The sequence below is a fragment of the Saimiri boliviensis genome, chromosome 9 (genome assembly GCF_048565385.1).
Source record: "Saimiri boliviensis isolate mSaiBol1 chromosome 9, mSaiBol1.pri, whole genome shotgun sequence".
NCBI lineage: Eukaryota > Metazoa > Chordata > Mammalia > Primates > Cebidae > Saimiri > Saimiri boliviensis.
Genome location: NC_133457.1, coordinates 32,524,194 through 32,541,195, shown reverse-complemented (window position 1 = coordinate 32,541,195; position 17,002 = coordinate 32,524,194). Strand labels below are relative to the sequence as shown.

The 17,002-nt window shown below is 45.9% G+C and overlaps 2 protein-coding genes across 6 annotated transcripts in view; one reads left to right on the top strand and one right to left on the bottom strand.

The window, feature by feature from the left end:
- Window positions 1-10,928, top strand: part of RFTN1 (raftlin, lipid raft linker 1) — a 207,440-nt gene extending 196,512 nt beyond the window's left edge. For 3 of the 4 annotated variants that reach the window (XM_003924931.4, XM_074405688.1, XM_074405687.1), the window contains exons 9-10: window positions 3,189-3,270; window positions 9,554-10,928. In XM_003924931.4, the coding sequence (XP_003924980.1) occupies window positions 3,189-3,270; window positions 9,554-9,955 (484 nt within the window). In that variant the 3' untranslated portion in view covers window positions 9,956-10,928. Of the gene's footprint in view, window positions 1-3,188; window positions 3,271-3,632; window positions 3,697-9,553 lie in introns of those variants that run through there. The other variant, XM_074405689.1, reaches the window with a different exon arrangement.
- Window positions 1-17,002, bottom strand: part of OXNAD1 (oxidoreductase NAD binding domain containing 1) — a 108,551-nt gene that overhangs the window by 26,343 nt on the left and 65,206 nt on the right. For both annotated transcript variants that reach the window (XR_012519190.1, XR_012519191.1), the window contains exon 9: window positions 1-17,002. This exon is cut by the window's left edge and continues 20,316 nt beyond it; it is cut by the window's right edge and continues 12,677 nt beyond it. The gene's annotated coding sequence lies outside the window, so the exon portion shown is untranslated.

Here is a 17,002-nt window from a genome sequence, read left to right as displayed (position 1 = left end):
TCGCCCTGCCTTGAGCCCAGTCATACCAACCATAAAAGGCCCTCCAGGTATATGTTGGGCTTACTATCCAATTTAGTCCTTCTCACTGCCCTGTGGGGTTGCAAGCATGGGTATGATTCCCATTTTGCAGATGAGGAAACTGAGGCTGGGGAGGCTTGGTCACATACTTAAGGCCACATAACCAGTTAAGTGGCAGAAACTGGGCCTAGAACCTCAGCCCGCCTTTCCTGGAGCAGGCTGCCTCTCTGCTGATGAGAGGAGCAGGGAGGCCCCTCCTGTGGCCCCCAGAGCTCTGCCTTCTACAAGCCCTGCTGCACAGCCACCACTGGAGAGTGACAGACAGCACGAGGCAAGGCTGGTGACCAGGGTGATTGAGAGTACAGAATCATGGTGAGTCGATGTCTTTCCCGGTCCTTCCTCTGGCTCACTGGGCTCCTCAGGTTCCACACTGGGTCACTGCACCAGGGGGAGCTAGTCTGTGGCCACTTTTGAGCCCCTTGGCCACTGGGGACCATCATATTCTTTCTCAGCCAAGACTTTGACAGGCACAAGGCAGTGAAGTGGTATAGAAAGAACCCTGGATTTGGGGCCTGAAGACTTGAACCCAAGTCCTCAGTCTGCCACTTACCAACTGTGTCATGTTGATCAAGGTACATAGCTTCTCTGAGTCAGTTTCCTGGTCAGTTTCCAGATGATAAGACTCACAATAAGAATGTATTTGAATGTGAAGGTCCAGCTGGTTCTGAGCCATCTAAGCCCAGGGGCTCGGGACAGGTCTGTCTCAGACCTTACCACCCGCTAAATAATACTTCCTAATCCTCCACCTCCCTGTTCCTTAAATGACCACTTGGGGTGGAATTTGGCGAGTTTGTGGGGACGCCAAGGCGGGTGGATCACCTGAGGTCAGGAGTTCAAGACCGGCCAGGCCAACATAGTAAAAACCCTAATAATATGAAAATTAGCTGGATGTGGTGGCACATGCCTGTAATCCAAGCTACTCTGGAGGCTGAGGCAGGAGAATTGCTTGAACCCGGGAGACAGAGGTTGCAATGAGCCAAGATCACACCACTGTACTCCAATCTGGGCGACAAGGGCAAAACTCCATCTCAAAAAGAAAAGAAAAAAGTGCGTAGAACTGGGCAGATTTGTGTTTGAATCCTCACTGTGTGACCTCCAGCCTGCTCTTGAGCTAAGCTTTTGTTTGCTTCTATAAAAGTGGGAGTAGGATTCCGTGGAGCATTGAGGTGAAGCTTAAATGAGCCATTATGTGTGAAATCACCCAGCCCAGCCGCTAGCACAAAATAGGTGCGGAGCAAATATTATTCCTCTCCCTCTTTTTTCTTACAGACTTTGTAGCTGAATGCAGTAATATGTAAAGACATTTACAAAACAGAGATTTAAGAAATGCAAATTAAAACCACAGTGAGATAGAGCCTCACACTGATTGGGATGGCTATTATCAAAAAGACAAAAGATAAGTGTTGGCAAGGGTATAGAGAAAAGAGAACCCTTGTACGCTCTTGGTGGGATTGTAAATTAATATAGCCATTATGGAAAAGAGTATGGAGGTTTCTCAGAAAAACTAAAGATAGACCCAGCACACGATCCAGCAAGCCCACTTCTAGGTATGTATCCAAAGGAATGGAAATCAGTATGCTGAAGAGGGGTCTGCATTTCCATGACCTTGCAGCTTTATTCACAACACTAAGAAATGGAAGCAGCTTAAGTGTCCCTCATCAGACAAATGGATAAAGAAAATGTGGTGTATATACACCAGGCATTCCCAAACTATGGCCCACGGGCCGCATGCGGCCCCCTGAGGCCATTTATCCAGCGCCCCCCGCCACACTTCAGGAAGGGGCACCTCTTTCATTGGTGGTCAGTGAGAGGAGCACAGTATGTGGCGGCCCTCCAACGGTCTGAGGGACAGTGAACAGGCCCCCTGTGTAAAAAGTTTGGGGATGCCTGATATACACAGTGGAATACTATTCAGCATTAAAAGTGTGTGTGGGGGGACATTCTGTTACTTATGACAAGGATGTGCCTGGAAGACATTATGCTAAGTGAAATAAGCCAGGCACAGAATGACATACCTTACAATCTTTCTCATATGTGGAATCTAAAAAAGTTGAACTCATAGAAGTGGAGAGGAGAATGGTGTTGACCAGCGGGTGGGGAGTGGGGCGATGGGCAAAGGAGAGAGATTGATCAAAGGGTACAAAGTTTCAGCCAGACAGGAGGAATAAGCTTTGGTCATCTATTGCATAGAATGGTGGCTACTATAAACAATAGTGCCTTGCATATTTTACAATTGCTAAAAGAGTAGCTTGTAAATGTTTTCACCATAAAAAATGCTAAGTATGTGAGGTGATGGATTTGTTAAGTAGCCTGATTTAACCAGTCCACATTGCAAACATACATCAAAACATCACATTCTACTCCATAAATACACAATCATTATTTGTAAATTAAAAATAAAATACAAAATCATCAGAAGGGTGGAAGCAGGGAAAAAAAAAACAGTGATCTTCTTTACAATATTTCTATCATCTCTAAAGGCAGCTCTGGGGTCTTGCCTTCTGGGAAGACAATATTCACTATAAGATACGAGCTGCCCCTCCTGCACCTGCTTTGCTCATGGAGACAGAGCTGGTTAACAGGCACTGCCCTGGGGGGCACCCACTTGGGGGGCCCGCCTGGCGCTGCGCCATCTTTGGTGTACCTACAGGAGCCATGCGTGGCTGAGATCCTGGGTGCAGCCGTGCCCTCTGCCCACCGTCCTGTAGCAGCTGGAGGGCTGAGCTCATCACCCAGGTTCTTACCTACCTGGCCATCATTACCAGAGACAGATTTGGAAGAGGCCCCCGCTCCTTTGAGATCCACTGAACCAGCCAATGTGTCCTCATTTGGCCAAGATACTGTTACTTCCCATTAAGGGAATGGGTGTGTCTAGCTAGGAAGCTGACTCTGTAGGGATACCCAAAAAGCTTTTGTGGGCATCTGGGGTAGCCCCTCGGAAGCAGGGTGGGATGGCCTGGGAGTGGGGGAGTAGGGCAGGTGCCTCTGACTCCTAACTGTCAGAGTGCCGGGGTGGTCTGCTGTGAAGAAGTTAGGGATGGAACATCTGCATCAGGTTTTGGGTTCCTCCAAGGCATAAAATGGCTCATTCTCAGCTCTGTGTGTTACAGGGAGGGGAGTGTATCCACCAAGCAGATTGTCTTTCTTCAGAGACCGTGTCTACCTCAGAAAATCAAGAAGAAAGAATCGAAGGTAAGAAACTTTGATGGCCTTCCTAGGTTTTCCTCAGCAGGGTTTCATCTTCAGTGGATTTTCTGCAGCATTTGAGGGGGGCAGGCTACTCCAGCTTCCAAGGACTCCCAGAGCCCCTGGCAACCCAAATCACATCTCAGGCTGCTAAAACAGGACAGCTGAGGGGTTGGAGGGCCTTGTCTGCCATTGTCCTGCTGGGCAGGTCAGAAGGATGGAGGAGAGAGGCTCCTCCGGAAGCTCCCGCCTGCCAGATAGTATCACTAAAACGAAAAGAAGGGCATGAAGTCAGCTGCAGTCTGACCCCAGGGTGGGGATGGCTCGAGCTCATGGCGAGCTTCTCTGTATCTTAATCTCATTTCCAGCTAGTTGGAGCTCTGGCCTGCCTTGTTAGAGTCCTCAGGACCTTGGAAGCGTGCTGATCTGGGCAGAGAGACCCTGCCAGATTCCCTTCTTGACAGGCCTAGACCCAAAGGCCTCTGATGGCAGACGGGCTAGCCATAGCCTCTGGCAGCAAGTCCTCAGGCCAGGCTGTCCTCAGAGATCCCCAGGGCCCTTTTCCCTCTCTGGACTCTGCATGAACTACCCTAGAAACACAGTTCCACCAAGACTGGCCTTCTCAAGTCTTCTCTGTGATTCCTGAAGGTGAGCACAAGGGTTGTACCAGGTGCAAGTGTCAGCAACTCTTGTGCCAGGTGATTCCGATGCTTCCCACCCTGCACTGAACAGCCTGCGGTGCTTTTCCTGAGGACGTTTCACCAGTTGCTTGGGAAGAGGCTGGTGACTTGAGCGAACCCACCAAAGCCTGAGTCAAGTGTCACCTGGATCCAGCTCACTGCACCTTTGATGGCTGAGGCCACACTCTCAGCAGAGCCTGCCTGACCTGCTCGCTCCTCACTCTTGGCATCACCCCTGTATTCCTGATGCTTGGTTCCTCGTGTTCTTTGGACACAGAGCCCTGGGGCAGGAGCATGAAGCAAATGAACAGATTGCAGCAGCCCCTCACCAGCCAACAACTCCAGCGGGAGCCCACTTGTGGAATGAGTGCCAAGGCAATGGTGACTTGAAGCCAGATGGGCTGAAGTGTGGAGGAAGGTCTTTCTCCAGGATCTGAGGGTATAATGTGACAGGTGACGGTGCAGTGGACTAGAAGGCAGCTGCCGGCCCACCAACCACCACCAGGAGCAGGCAGCCACTGGCTGGAAGATGGATCAGCCGCAGAGCGCTGTCAGTTTCAGCTCAGCCACAGGCTCACGGGGACGGCATGCATTCGGCAAGTGTGACATTCAACACGCAGTGCACACGAGGGTCCCTGTCAGACGCTGACAGACACTGCTGCAGCCTCAGAGGGAGATGGTGCCACCTTTGCCTAACAGGTTCCTAGTTGTGGGGCATGCAGATTCCAAAGGAGAGACACGTGGGTGGATGTTGGTATCAAGGTCATGGCATCGCACGGAGGGGGACAAGTCAGTGGAAACTTGAGCAGGCAGGGAGATTTTAGAGGTAAATTTGTAAAAGCTGTTATAATAATGTAGAATTGACTTTCCTCCGGGAAAATTCAGAGAGGATGGGACCTACTGTTTTTTCAGTCAGTAAAAACTTCTAATCCTAATCAGCTGTACTTATCTGGGTAGGCAGCTTTCTCTCTCCATGTACCTAATTATTTCCTGCCTCATTCTAAGACCCGAGGTGGCTGGTGTGGAGCACATGTTCTACGCAAGACTCTCTGGGTCATCTTACAGATGGGAGTACCCCAGAGAGGGGGCTGGAAAGCCAGACTCCCTGGAAGAATCTTCTGCACTGGGTGTCCTCTCCTCACTGCTCAGCCAATGTGGGGCAGCGTCCTGCTCTTACAGGCCTGTGTACTTGGTGACCGTGAGTCACTCCATTGGGTCTTCCTCATGCCTGAGCTCTTGCAGCCTTGACGCTGGGACCGCCCCCACTCCTTGAAGCAGCTTTTCTCTTGGTTCTTTCCCACCTCATTCTCCTGGTTTGCCACTAAGTTCCTCGGGGTTCACACCCAGCCCCATTTTCTCCCTTCCCTTTACCTTCCTGAACCTCCTCCACCACCTCTGTGCCAGTGACCATTCCGTCTGTACTTTCAGCCCTCACCGTGCCCCAAGACTCGAGCTCCATCCATCCTGTGGCTCACTCAAGCTAAGAGCAAGCCCATGACTCTTCCCCTCCCCATACCTGGCCCACCGGGCCCACTGCACTTATCTAGAGGAATGGCACCTGGGCTGTCCCTGCTGACGCTCCCTTCTCCTTCCCCTGTATTCAGTCTATCCTTAAGACTCGCCGGGCGCGGTGGCTCAAGCCTGTAATCCCAGCACTTTGGGAGGCCGAGGCGGGTGGATCACGAGGTCGAGAGATCGAGACCATCCTGGTCAACATGGTGAAACCCCGTCTCTACTAAAAGTGCAAAAAATTAGCTGGGCATGGTGGCACGTGCCTGTAATCCCAGCTACTCAGGAGGCTGAGGCAGGAGAATTGCCTGAGCCCAGGAGGCGGAGGTTGCGGTGAGCCGAGATCGCGCCATTGCACTCCAGCCTGGGTAACAAGGGCGAAACTCCGTCTCAAAAAAAAAAAAAAAAACAACTCATCTGTGTTAGGTCCCAGAGGCTCTGGAATCCCTCCACCTCTCTCCACCATCACTCGCTTTGGCTGCTCCAATCTCATAACAGATCTCCCCTTCAAATAGGTTTTCTATTCAGAGCCAAAGTGATCTGTTAAAAAGACAACTTGAATCCTGTCATCCCACTGCTTAAAGGAGTTCTGAAGTTTTGTATGACTCTGAAGACAAAGATGGAAGTCAGCACCGTGGCCCTCGAGGCCCCAAGGGATCTGGCCCCTCTTACTTCCTCCGTCAGCCTCCCATTCTCTGTAGCCTCCAGCTCCCCTGTGTCCCATCTGCCAAGGACTCTCCTCCTTTCTAGCTCCACTCAAGCATCCTTTTCTCAAGACAGTGCTGTCTCCTTTTACCCCAAAGCAGGCTTCTTTGTACCACACTGGAAAAGAACCGTGTTCCTCTCCTTCAGAGCTCTCCTCTGGGCTTTTAGTTAGTGGTGATCATGATTTTATCCTTTCCAGGCAGAGCCAGACATAATCGCCACAAGAGCAAAGACCTTTTTCCTGTGTTGTGTACCCAGTACCCAGATTTTAGTTGGTGCTCAACAGATATTTGTTAAATCGATGAATGAGTAATCAAATCCTGAGCAAGGACATACATATATCCAGCATTGAAACTTAAGAAATTGCAAGATTGGCACACTGAGGATGTGGCACACTGAGTCTTCTTTTAATCAGCAACATGGACAGAATTTTCTAATCAAGACTTTTCAGCATTTGAAAGAAACCCCTGTGTATGTGAGTGTGATTTTCAAAGCAAATATTAAACTCCTTCCAAAGGAATAGTGACTTCTACAATTCCGGGGAAGACTTCCTTCCAGTGAAACTAAATAGTGGGCAATTTTTAAAATGTGCAAATTAAACCCATTGGCCCCTGATGACATGGAACTCTGGACACACACTACTGTGACGTGAAGGATTTTTTTTTTTTTTTTCTTTTAGACAGTTATTCTGAATTGGGTGGCTAGTTGGATTAGGTGACACACCCAACTGCCGCAGATGCTCTGGCTTGGGAAGGTCCCCAACTCAGTGCAGCCTGTTTTACCTGAAGCTTGCTGGTGAAGCTCAGAGACTCTCCAGGTCCTGTTCAAAACATGCAGTCCATTCCCCAGGCTAGACTGCGTGCCTTTAAGCAGTGTGGATGTTACATCTGATCTCAGAGGCTCTACCGAATTCTGGCATATTCCAGGCCGCCTCTTGCTTTCTGAGATGCCTCCTTTTTGAATTGTTGGGCTCTGAAAACAGTTTTTGTTGTTTGCTTTCCACTGTCCGTGTTCTCCTTTTATATTATATCAGATCAACAAGATGTGATCTTCTATAGGAAACTGAATATGGCCAGGCATCCAGAGGAAACTATGGAAGCTCTGTTGTTTATTTAGCAAGAGCAGCCCCTGAGATTGTCTGGGCTCCTGTGTAAGGTCTAGCATGTGATGGAAATGTCTTCAGTAGTACACGGTACAACAGCAGAGGGCACTATTCACATCAAATACAATGTAAACAGGGCCTGGAGGTGTGCACTGCCGTCCTGGAGGCAGAGACAACCATTTTAGAGATGAGTAACTTGAAACTCAGAGTCATAACCTGCCTAAGGACTGACAGCTAACGAGTGCCAGCACTAGGATTTGAACCCATACTATACTGCTTTGATATTTTAGCACTTAGGGCCTCTTAGCCAGAACAATCACCACTTTACTGGCGGCAGTAAAACTTCCTCTGACTTTCCCAAGAGCCGACTGCCTCTCGGAATACTATATTATACAGGTAGGCTTAACTGATCTTTTTCTAAAAACATGTCAAATGATATAAAATGTGAAGAGACTCTTGACTGTTTCGGAACATCCATTTAAAAAAAAGATTCTTACATTTGGGCTGGAATAAAATGCAGTGGCAGCTGCCTAGCACAGGGCAGCAGTTACAAACCATAGCACAGTGCCTGGAAGCTACGGAGGCTTGGTGGGGGCAGCCGCCGTCATGCTGAGGGCCGTAATCAGCAGCCTCCTCCGGTGGGTCTGGAGCCTCGAGATGCCTGCCTGGCAGGCTTGGCTGAAGTAGGAGATGGGTCTGAGGCACTACTTCGCTTACAGAGCGGTTCCATTATTGGGATCCTCATAGTTTGGGTGGAAAAAGCTCTACCCATCTCCTAAGGGAGGTCTGTCAGCTACAGCATGAGACATTCCAAAAGAGATCAAAGGAGAAACCCATCCAACATTGTAAGTGAACTAATTTGGGGATTTGGGGGAGTACAGGGTGGGAAAGGACCGGATAAATGTTAAATCCTAACCTCAACATGTATTTCACTCATGTTTCTCTACTTTAATGGAACATTCCGTTACCATTCTTATCGAAAAAAGTGTTAAATCCAAGAATCCTATATTAAATCTCAGAATTCTGTGTTGAGGCAAATGTTTTATTTGAGGAAATAGACCTCTACCATGGAAAACTGCAAAAATGGCAGATTTTAAAACATTTACATAGCACATTTTTCGTTTTTCCTAGCAAAGCACTCAGAATTATTCACAACATGGTAAAGCCTTAAGAAATCATCTCCCACTGATGGTGCAACTGCATTCTTGGGCTCCCTTCCCTAGCCCAGCAAGAAATCATAGGAACCGAAAGCCCCTTTTCTTTCAGTTACAGAACATCTAAGATTTAAGTGCATACTTGGTGAAACCAATGTGATGCAACTGAAGCACAAGGAAGCGGCCATGGTGGGAACTTAAAACTAAAACCTTGTGTGCACTCCAGGTCACTGAGATGAGAAATTCATGTTGAGAAACTTGGCCAGTGAGTGGCGGAGCTGGGGCTCCCTTGGGTGGTCTTGCTCCAGAGATTTGACGAGACCCTGGTTGTTGCCCAACTCTATTACTGGCCGTGTGACCTTGGGACTCTGAGCCTCCGACTTCCCTGTCACACCGGGAAATGCTTGGTTGCAGACTGGGCCCCTTGGGAAGCAGCCTCTGAGATTTGATGAAGTTTTTAGAGGGAGTTACCGTAGGAACACTTGCCGGTACAGGAGTGGGCAGAGGGCAAATCTGGGCTGTGATGCAGTCACAATCCCCCAGGTTGGCTTGGAGCTGGGACGGCGTTTGAGTTGTCCCAGATTGGGACCAGGAAATGGGTTGCTGAATCCTACCCGGGCCAGTCATTGGCTGTAAGTTGCCCTGGTGTGACCTTCTGTAAGGCAGTGGTCAGCCAAGGGCTATCATCCGAACTGGGGAGTGAGCCTGCCAGTCCTGTAGGGGATCTGAGTGGGGCAGCAGTGTCTGCCCCATAGTCTGGGCCCTGCCTTACTCAGGTGACCTGGTGAGAGAATGCCAGCCCCATGCCTGGTAATCCACAGCCTGCTCAGAATGGAAATGAGTAGTTGCAGCCCTGACTTATTGGGAGTATAGAGCCAGTCAAAAGAAACACTCTGCCCTCCCAGAACCTGAAATCTACATCTAAAATACACATCCTGGAAGGCATGGGGAAGGCTCTCGGTGGGGGTGTGATGTGACTGGTGTGATTCAAGTTTGGTGCCTGTACTGCTTGGCTGGAGGATTCTGGGAACTGTACTTCTCACTTAGACACGGTGTGGGTATGAATGCAAACAAGGCTTCGGGTGAAGCTTTGGCTTCCCAGAGGCTTGTTGTTTATCCCCGTCTTCTCTGATTTCTAGTTTCAGTGGCGGTTCTCCAGAGAAGAAATGCACAACAGGCAGATGAGGAAATCAAAAGGTAAACTCAGTGCCAGAGACAAACAACAAGCAGAAGAAAATGAGAAGAATTTAGAAGACCAGTCTTCCAAAGCTGGAGACATGGGAAACTGTGTTTCGGGACAGCAGCAGGAGGGTGGAGTCTCCGAGGAGATGAAGGGCCTTGTCCAAGAGAATAAGGGAGAACAGCTGTCCCCTGGTGGCCAGCTGTGTGGGGTGGGTGTGGAGGGCGAGGCTGTGCGGAATGGTCCTGCTGGCCACAGCAGGGCCCCGGTGGGGGGCTGCACTGGGCATTCCGATCCTGGAAAGGATGCCAGGGATGGGGATGCTGAGCAAGTCGGAGAGCTTGGTTCGGCTGAAAACTGAGTGTCGGGCAATTTGTGCTAAAACTAGATGAGTTGCCAAACCCAAGGCATGTCGCCAACAGCTGGTTTGGGGGCTGGTTTCCCTGGTGTTGTGTGTTAACCTACCCTTTGGCTTGGCTTGACCTCTCCTTGTGAGCTCACCTGAGCCCTCCCAGGGCCAGGTTCCTGACAGTGTTGGTTTTTGCACATCTATTGGAAAGGTGTCATTAATAACCCCGTGTGAGAATGCAGGAGGTCACGTTATTTCTTCTACACCTCAGGGCTGGAGGCCCAGTCCTGGCTCCACCACTCCTTCAGCCGAAGGGTCTGAACCATCCAGTGCCTGTCTGCCCCACAGGGACTCCGGGGAGCATTCAAGTCAAATCCACGGACACCTTGGGCTACAAACCAAGGCTGGTTGTTCATCCCATACCCTGTGGGGGCAGTGTCCCTCCCCTGCAGCTAATTGGTGACTTTACAGAGCCCTGTCAGCTGCTCTACTCCACCTAAACCCCTTAGACCCTCCTGCTTTGGCAAAGAAAATGATACGGGGGAGGGGAGGTGCTCCGCTTCCCAGCTTTTCTCAAAGTAGTCCTATAGATACTGGTAATCTGGAAATGAAGAAGTAATTCTGTGTCTGCACCTACTCTTGCAGAATGTTCAAGGAAGGATTCTGTGTTAGTATTAATGCCAAAAAGTTGTTTTTAAAGGTTTTGTATTCAGCACATCATATGAACACACATTACTTCTGTCATTTCAGGGCACTGGGACTGGCTGCTGCCCTTGCTATGTGCTATTTTAATCAGTGTAATATTGGTCAAGTTGTTACCCATGTATGCTGTGTCGATCATGTGTTTCTATCGTCCAGAAAGTATTAAGGCTGTAAGTAGATACAACTGGCCAACTGTGGAGAGAGAATGCCGATTGTCTTGACCAAAACAACAGCCTGTCTCCTCTTGTTTAGTTACTTACGGCAATAAATCATCTATGAGTTAGCGCACTGTGAGGAGTGTTGATCGTGTCGCTATGAAAAGTCCTGGCCTAATGTCCAAAGGACTCCAGCCCACACCCCCATTCACACTTCAAAGTTTCTAACTTCCGGCAGCATGACAACGTGGGGGAGGAAGACCAAGTTCCCAGGGAAAGCTGCAGAGCCAGCGAAGCTTGCTGTGCTTTCTCATCATCTGTGGAAAGAGATGGCAAGTGGGACTCAGATGCCACCAGGTAAGGGGTACAGCCACCTGCCATTTCTGGGACGGTGGAGACAAATATTTTTTAAAAATAAACAAAAACCTCACATCGATGTATTAACATTGTTTCCAAGCTTTTAAGTAAATTATTTAATAAGGCAAGTCTTTTCCCTTTGCAAGTTTACTAAAATAAAACACATTTGTAATATATTTTTATAAAGCAGAATTTAAAACCTTTGACAGCCACATTCATGTAGTTGTTTCTTCTTGACCCACTCCCCAACCAACCCTCGGGGCTTAAAAAGGTAGAAGGCCCTGTTTTTATACATACATATATATACACACACACACACACACACATATATATGTATGTTTATATATATATATAAAAACAGGGCCTTCGTGTGTGTGTGTGTGTGTGTGTGTGTGTGTATATATATATATATGTTTATAAACTCTTTGACTTCTGGGGTACAAGTGCAGAATGTGCAGGTTTGTTACATAGGTATACACGTGCCATGGTGATTTGCTTCATCTATCACCCCATCAAATACATTAGGTATTTCTCCTAATGCTATCCCTTCCCTAGTCCACCGCCCCCAACAGGACCCAGTGTGTGATGTTCCCCTCCTGTGCCATGTGTTCTCATTGTTCAACACCCACTTATGAGTGTTTGGCTTTCTATTCTTGTGTCAGTTTGCTGAGAATGATGGTTTTCAGCTTTATCCATGTCCCTGCAAAGGACCTGAACTCATCGTTTTTTATGGCTGCATAGTATTCCGTGGTTTATATGTACTACATTTTCTTTATCCAGTCTATCATTGATGGACATTTGGGTTGGTTCCAAGTCTTTGCTATTGTGAACAGTGCTGCAATAAATATACGTATGCATGTGTCTTTATAACAGAATGATTTATAATCGTTTGAGTAAATACCCAGTAATGGGACTGCTGGGTCAAATGGTATTTCTAGTTTTAGATCCTTAAGGAATCGCACCCCTGTCTTCCACAATGGTTGAACTAATTTTCACTCCCACCAACAGTGTAAAAGCATTCCTGTTTCTCCACATCCTCTCCAGCATCTGTTGTATCCTGATTATTTCATGATCGCCTAGCTTCTAACTGGCATAATATGGTATCTCAATGTGGTTTTGATGTGCATTTCTCTAATGACAAGTGATGATGAGCTTTTTTTTGTATGTTTGTTGGCTGCATAAATGTCTTGTTTTGCGAAGTCTCTGTTCATATCCTTCACCCACTTTTTGATGGGGTGGTTTTTTCCTTGTAAATTTAAGTTCTTTGTAGAGTCTGGATATTAGCCCTTTGTCAGATGGGTGGACTGCAAAATGTTTTTCCCATTCTGTTGGTTGCCCGTTCACTCTGATGATAGTTTTTGGGTTTTTTTTGTTTTTGTTTTGTTTTTGCTGTGCAGAAGCTCTTTAGTTTAATTAGATTCCATTTATCTATTTTGCTTTTGGGTGCTGTTGCTTTTGGTGTTTCAATCGTGAGGTCCTTGCCCATGCCTATGTCCTGAATGGTATTGCCTAGGTTTTCTTCTAGGTTGTTTATGGTATTAGGTCTTATGTTTAAATCTTTAATCCATCTGGAGTTAATTTTTGTGTAAGGTATAAGGAAGGGATCCAGTTTCAGCTTTCTGCACATGGCTAGCCAGTTTTTCCAACACCATTTCTTAAATAGGGAATCCTTTCCCCATTGCTTGTTTTTGTCAGGTTTGCCAAAGATCAGATGGTTGTAGATATGTGGCATTACTTCTGAGGCCCCTATTCTATTCCATTGGTTTGTATCTCAATACCATGCTGTTTTGATTACTGTAGTCTTATAGTACAGTTTAAAGTCAGGTGGCGTGATGTCTCCGGCTTTGTTTTCTTTTTTGCTTAGGATTGTCTTGGCTAGGCGGGCTCTTTTTTGGTTCCATATGAACTTTAAGGTGTTTTTTTCCAATTCTGTGAAGAAAGTCAATGGTAGCTTGATGGGGATAGCATTGAATCTATAAATTACTATGGCCAGTATGGCCATTTTCACGATATTGATTCTTCCTAACCATGAGCATGGAATGTTTTTTCCACCTGTTTATGTCCTCTCTTACTTCCTTGAGCAGTGGTTTGTAGTTCTCCTTGAAGAGATCCTTCACAACTCTTGTTAGTTGTATTCCTATTTTGTTCTCTTTGTAGCAATTATAAATGGGAGTTCACTTATGATATGGCTCTCTGTTATTAGTGTATAGGAATGGTTGTGGTTTCTGCACAATGATTGTGTATCCTGAAACTTTGCTGAAGTTGCTTATCAGTTTAAGGAGATTTTGAGCTTGGACAATGGGGTCTTCTAAAAATACAATCATGTTATCTGCAAATAAGAGACAATTTGACTTCTTTTCCTAACTGAATACACTTTATTTCTTTTTCTTGCGTGATTGCCCTGGCCAGAACTTCCAATATTCTATGTTGAATAGGAGTGGTGAGAGAAGGTATCCTGGTCTTGTGTCAGTTTCCAATGGGAATGCTTCCAGTGTTTGCCCATTCAGTAGGATATTGGCTGTGGGTTTGTCATAAATAGCTCTTACTATTTTGAGGTAAGTTCCATCAATACATAGTTTGAGAGTTTTTAGCATAAAGGGCTGTTGAATTTTGTCAAACACCTTCTCTGCATCTATGGAAATCATCATGTGGTTTTTGTCTTTGGTTCTGTTTATGTGACGGATTACATTTATAGATTTGCTTATGTTGTACTAGCCTTGCATTCCTGGGATGATGCCAACTTGATTGTGATGAATAAATAAGCTTTTTGATGTGGTGTTGGATTTGGTTTGCCAGTATTTATGGAGGATTTTCACATCAGTGTTCATCATGAATTTTGGTCTTAATTGTGTCTCTGCCAGGTTTGGGTATCAGGATGCTGTTGGTCTCATAAAATGAGTTAGGGAGTATTCTCTCTTTTTGTATTGTTTGGAATAGTTTCATAAGGAATGGTATCATCTCCTCTTTGTACGTCTGTTAGAAGTTGGCTGTGAACCTGTCTGGTCCTGGACTTTTTTAGTTGGTAGGCTGTTACTTGTGGCCTCAATTTCAGACCTTGTTATTGGTCTATTCAGGGACTCAACTTCTTCCTGGTTTAGTCTTGGAAGGGTGTAAGTGTCCAGGAATTTATCCATTTCTTCTAGATTTACTGGTTTATTTGCATAGAGGTGTTTGTAGTAATCTCTGACGGTACTGTGTATTTCTGTGGGATCGGTGGCGATATCCACGTTATCATTTTTTATTGCATCTATTTGATTTTTTTTCTCTTTTTTTTCTTTACTAGTCTGGCTAGTGGTCTATTTTGTTGATCTTTAAAAAAAAAACAGCTCCTGGATTCACTGATTTTTTTGAAGGTTTTTTCATGTCTCTGTCTCCTTTAGGTCTGCTCCAATCTTAAGTTATTTCTTGTCTTCTGCTAGCTTTTGAATTTGTTTGATCTTGCTCCTCTAGTTCTTTTAATCGTGACATTAGAGTGTCAACTGTACATCTTTCCTCACTTCTCTTGTGGGCATTTAGTGCTGTAAATTTCCCTCTAGACACTGCTTTAAATGTGTCCCAGAGATTCTGGTACATTGTGTCTTCATTCTCCTTGGTTTTGAAGAACATCTTTGTTTCTGCCTTCATTTCATTATTTATCCAGTAGTCATTCAGAAGCAGGTTGTTTAGTTTCCATGTAGTTGTGCAGTTTTGAGTGAGTTTCTTAATCCTGAGTTCTAATTTGACTGCACTGTGGTCCAAGAGACTGTTACGATTTCCGTTCTTTTGCATTTGCTGAGGAGTGTTCTTCTTTCCACTATGTGGTCAATTTTAGAATAAGTGTGATGTGGTGCTGAGAAGAATGTATATTCTGTGGACCTGGGCTGGAGAGTTTTGTAGATGTCTATTAGGTCTGCTTGGTCCAGATCTGAGTCCAGGCCCTGGATATCTTTGTTAATTTTCTGTCTCATCGATCAGTCCAATATTGACAGTGGGGTGTTAAAGTCTCCCACTACTATTGTGCAGGAGTCTAAGTCTCTTTCTTAGGTCATTAATAACTTGCTTTATGTATCTGGGTGCTCCTGTATTGGGTGCACATATATTTAGGAGAGTTAGCTCTTCTTCTTGCATTGATCCCTTTACCATTATGTAATGCCCTTGTCTCTCTTGATCTTTGTTGGTTTACCTGTTTTATCAGATATTAGGATTGCAACCCCTGCTTTTTTTTGCTCTCCATTTGCTTGGTAAATCTTCCTCCATTCCTTTGAGCCTATGTGTGTCTTTCCACATGAGATGGGTCTCCTAAATACAGCACACTGATGGGTCTTGACTCTTTATCCAATTTGCCAGTCTGTGTCTTTTGATTGGGGCATTTAATCCATTTACATTTAAGGTTAATATTGTTATGTGTGAATTTGATCCTGCCACTCCAATGCTAAATAGTTGTTTTGCCCATTAGTTGATGTAGTTTCTTCATAGTGTCAATGGTCTTTACAATTTAGAATGCTTTTGCAGTGGCTGGTACTGGTTATTCCTTTCCATGTTTAATGCTTCCTTCAGGATCTGACAAAATGTCTCAGCAGCTGCTTATCTGTAAAGAGTTTTATTTCTCCTTCACTTATGAAGCTTAATTTCACTGGATATAAAATTCTGGGTTGAAAATTCTTTTAAGGATGCTGACTATTGGCCCCCACTCTCTTCTGGCTTAAAGGGTTTCTGCCGAGAAATCCACTGTGAGTCTGATGGGCTTCACTTTTTGGTAACCCAATCTTTCTCTCTGGCTGCCCTTAGCAATTTTTCCTTCATTTCAACCCTGGTGAATCTGATGACTATGTGTCTTGGGGTTGCTATTCTTGAGGAGTATCTTTGTGGTGGTCTCTTTATTTTCTGAATTTGACTGTTGGCCTGCCTTGCTAGTTTGGGGACATTCTCCTGGACAATATCCTTAAGAGTGTTTTCCGACTTGGTTTCAATCTCCCCATCACTTTCAGGTATACCAATCAAACACAGATTTGGTCTTTTCACATAATCCCATATTTCTTGGAGGCTTTGTTCATTTGTTTTCACTTTTTTTCTCTAATCTTGCCTTCTTGCTTTATTTCAGTGAGTTGATGTTCAATTTCTGATATCCTTTCTTCTGCTTGATAATTCTGCTACCGAAAACTTGCGTATACTTCATGAAGTTCTTGTGCTTTGTTTTTCAGTTCCATCAAGTCGTTTATGTTCTTCTCCAGCCTAGTTATTCTAGTTAGCATTTCGTCTATCCTTGTTTCACAGTTCTTAGCTTCCTTGCACTGAGTTAGAACATGCTCCTTTAGCTCAGAGATTTCTGTTATTACCCACCTTCTGAAGCCTGCTTCTTTTCAATTTCTCACACTCATTTTCCATCCAGTGCTGTTCCCTTGCTGATGAGGAGCTGTGATCCCTTGGAGGAGAAGAGGCATTCTGGTTTTTGGAGATGTCATCGTTTTGCGCTCGTTTCTTCCCATCTCTGTGGATTTATCTACCTTTGGTCTTTTAAGTTAGTGTCCTTTGGATGGGGTCTCTGTGGACATCCTTTCTGTTGATGTTGAAACTATTTCTTTCTGTTTGTTAGTTTTCTTTCTAACAGGCCCCTCTGCTGCAGGTCTACTGGAGTTTGCTGGAGGTCCACTCCAGGCCCTCCTTGCCTGGGAATCACCTGCAGGGGCTACAGAACTACAAAGATTGCTGCCTGTTCCTTCCTCTGGTAGCTTGGTTCCAGAAGGGTACCTGCCAGATGCTAGCCAGAGCTCTCCTGTATGAGGTGTCTCCCAGTCAGGATACATAGGGTTCAGGGAGCCACTTGAGTAGGCAGTCTGTCCCTTATCAGAGCTCAAGGGCTGTGCTG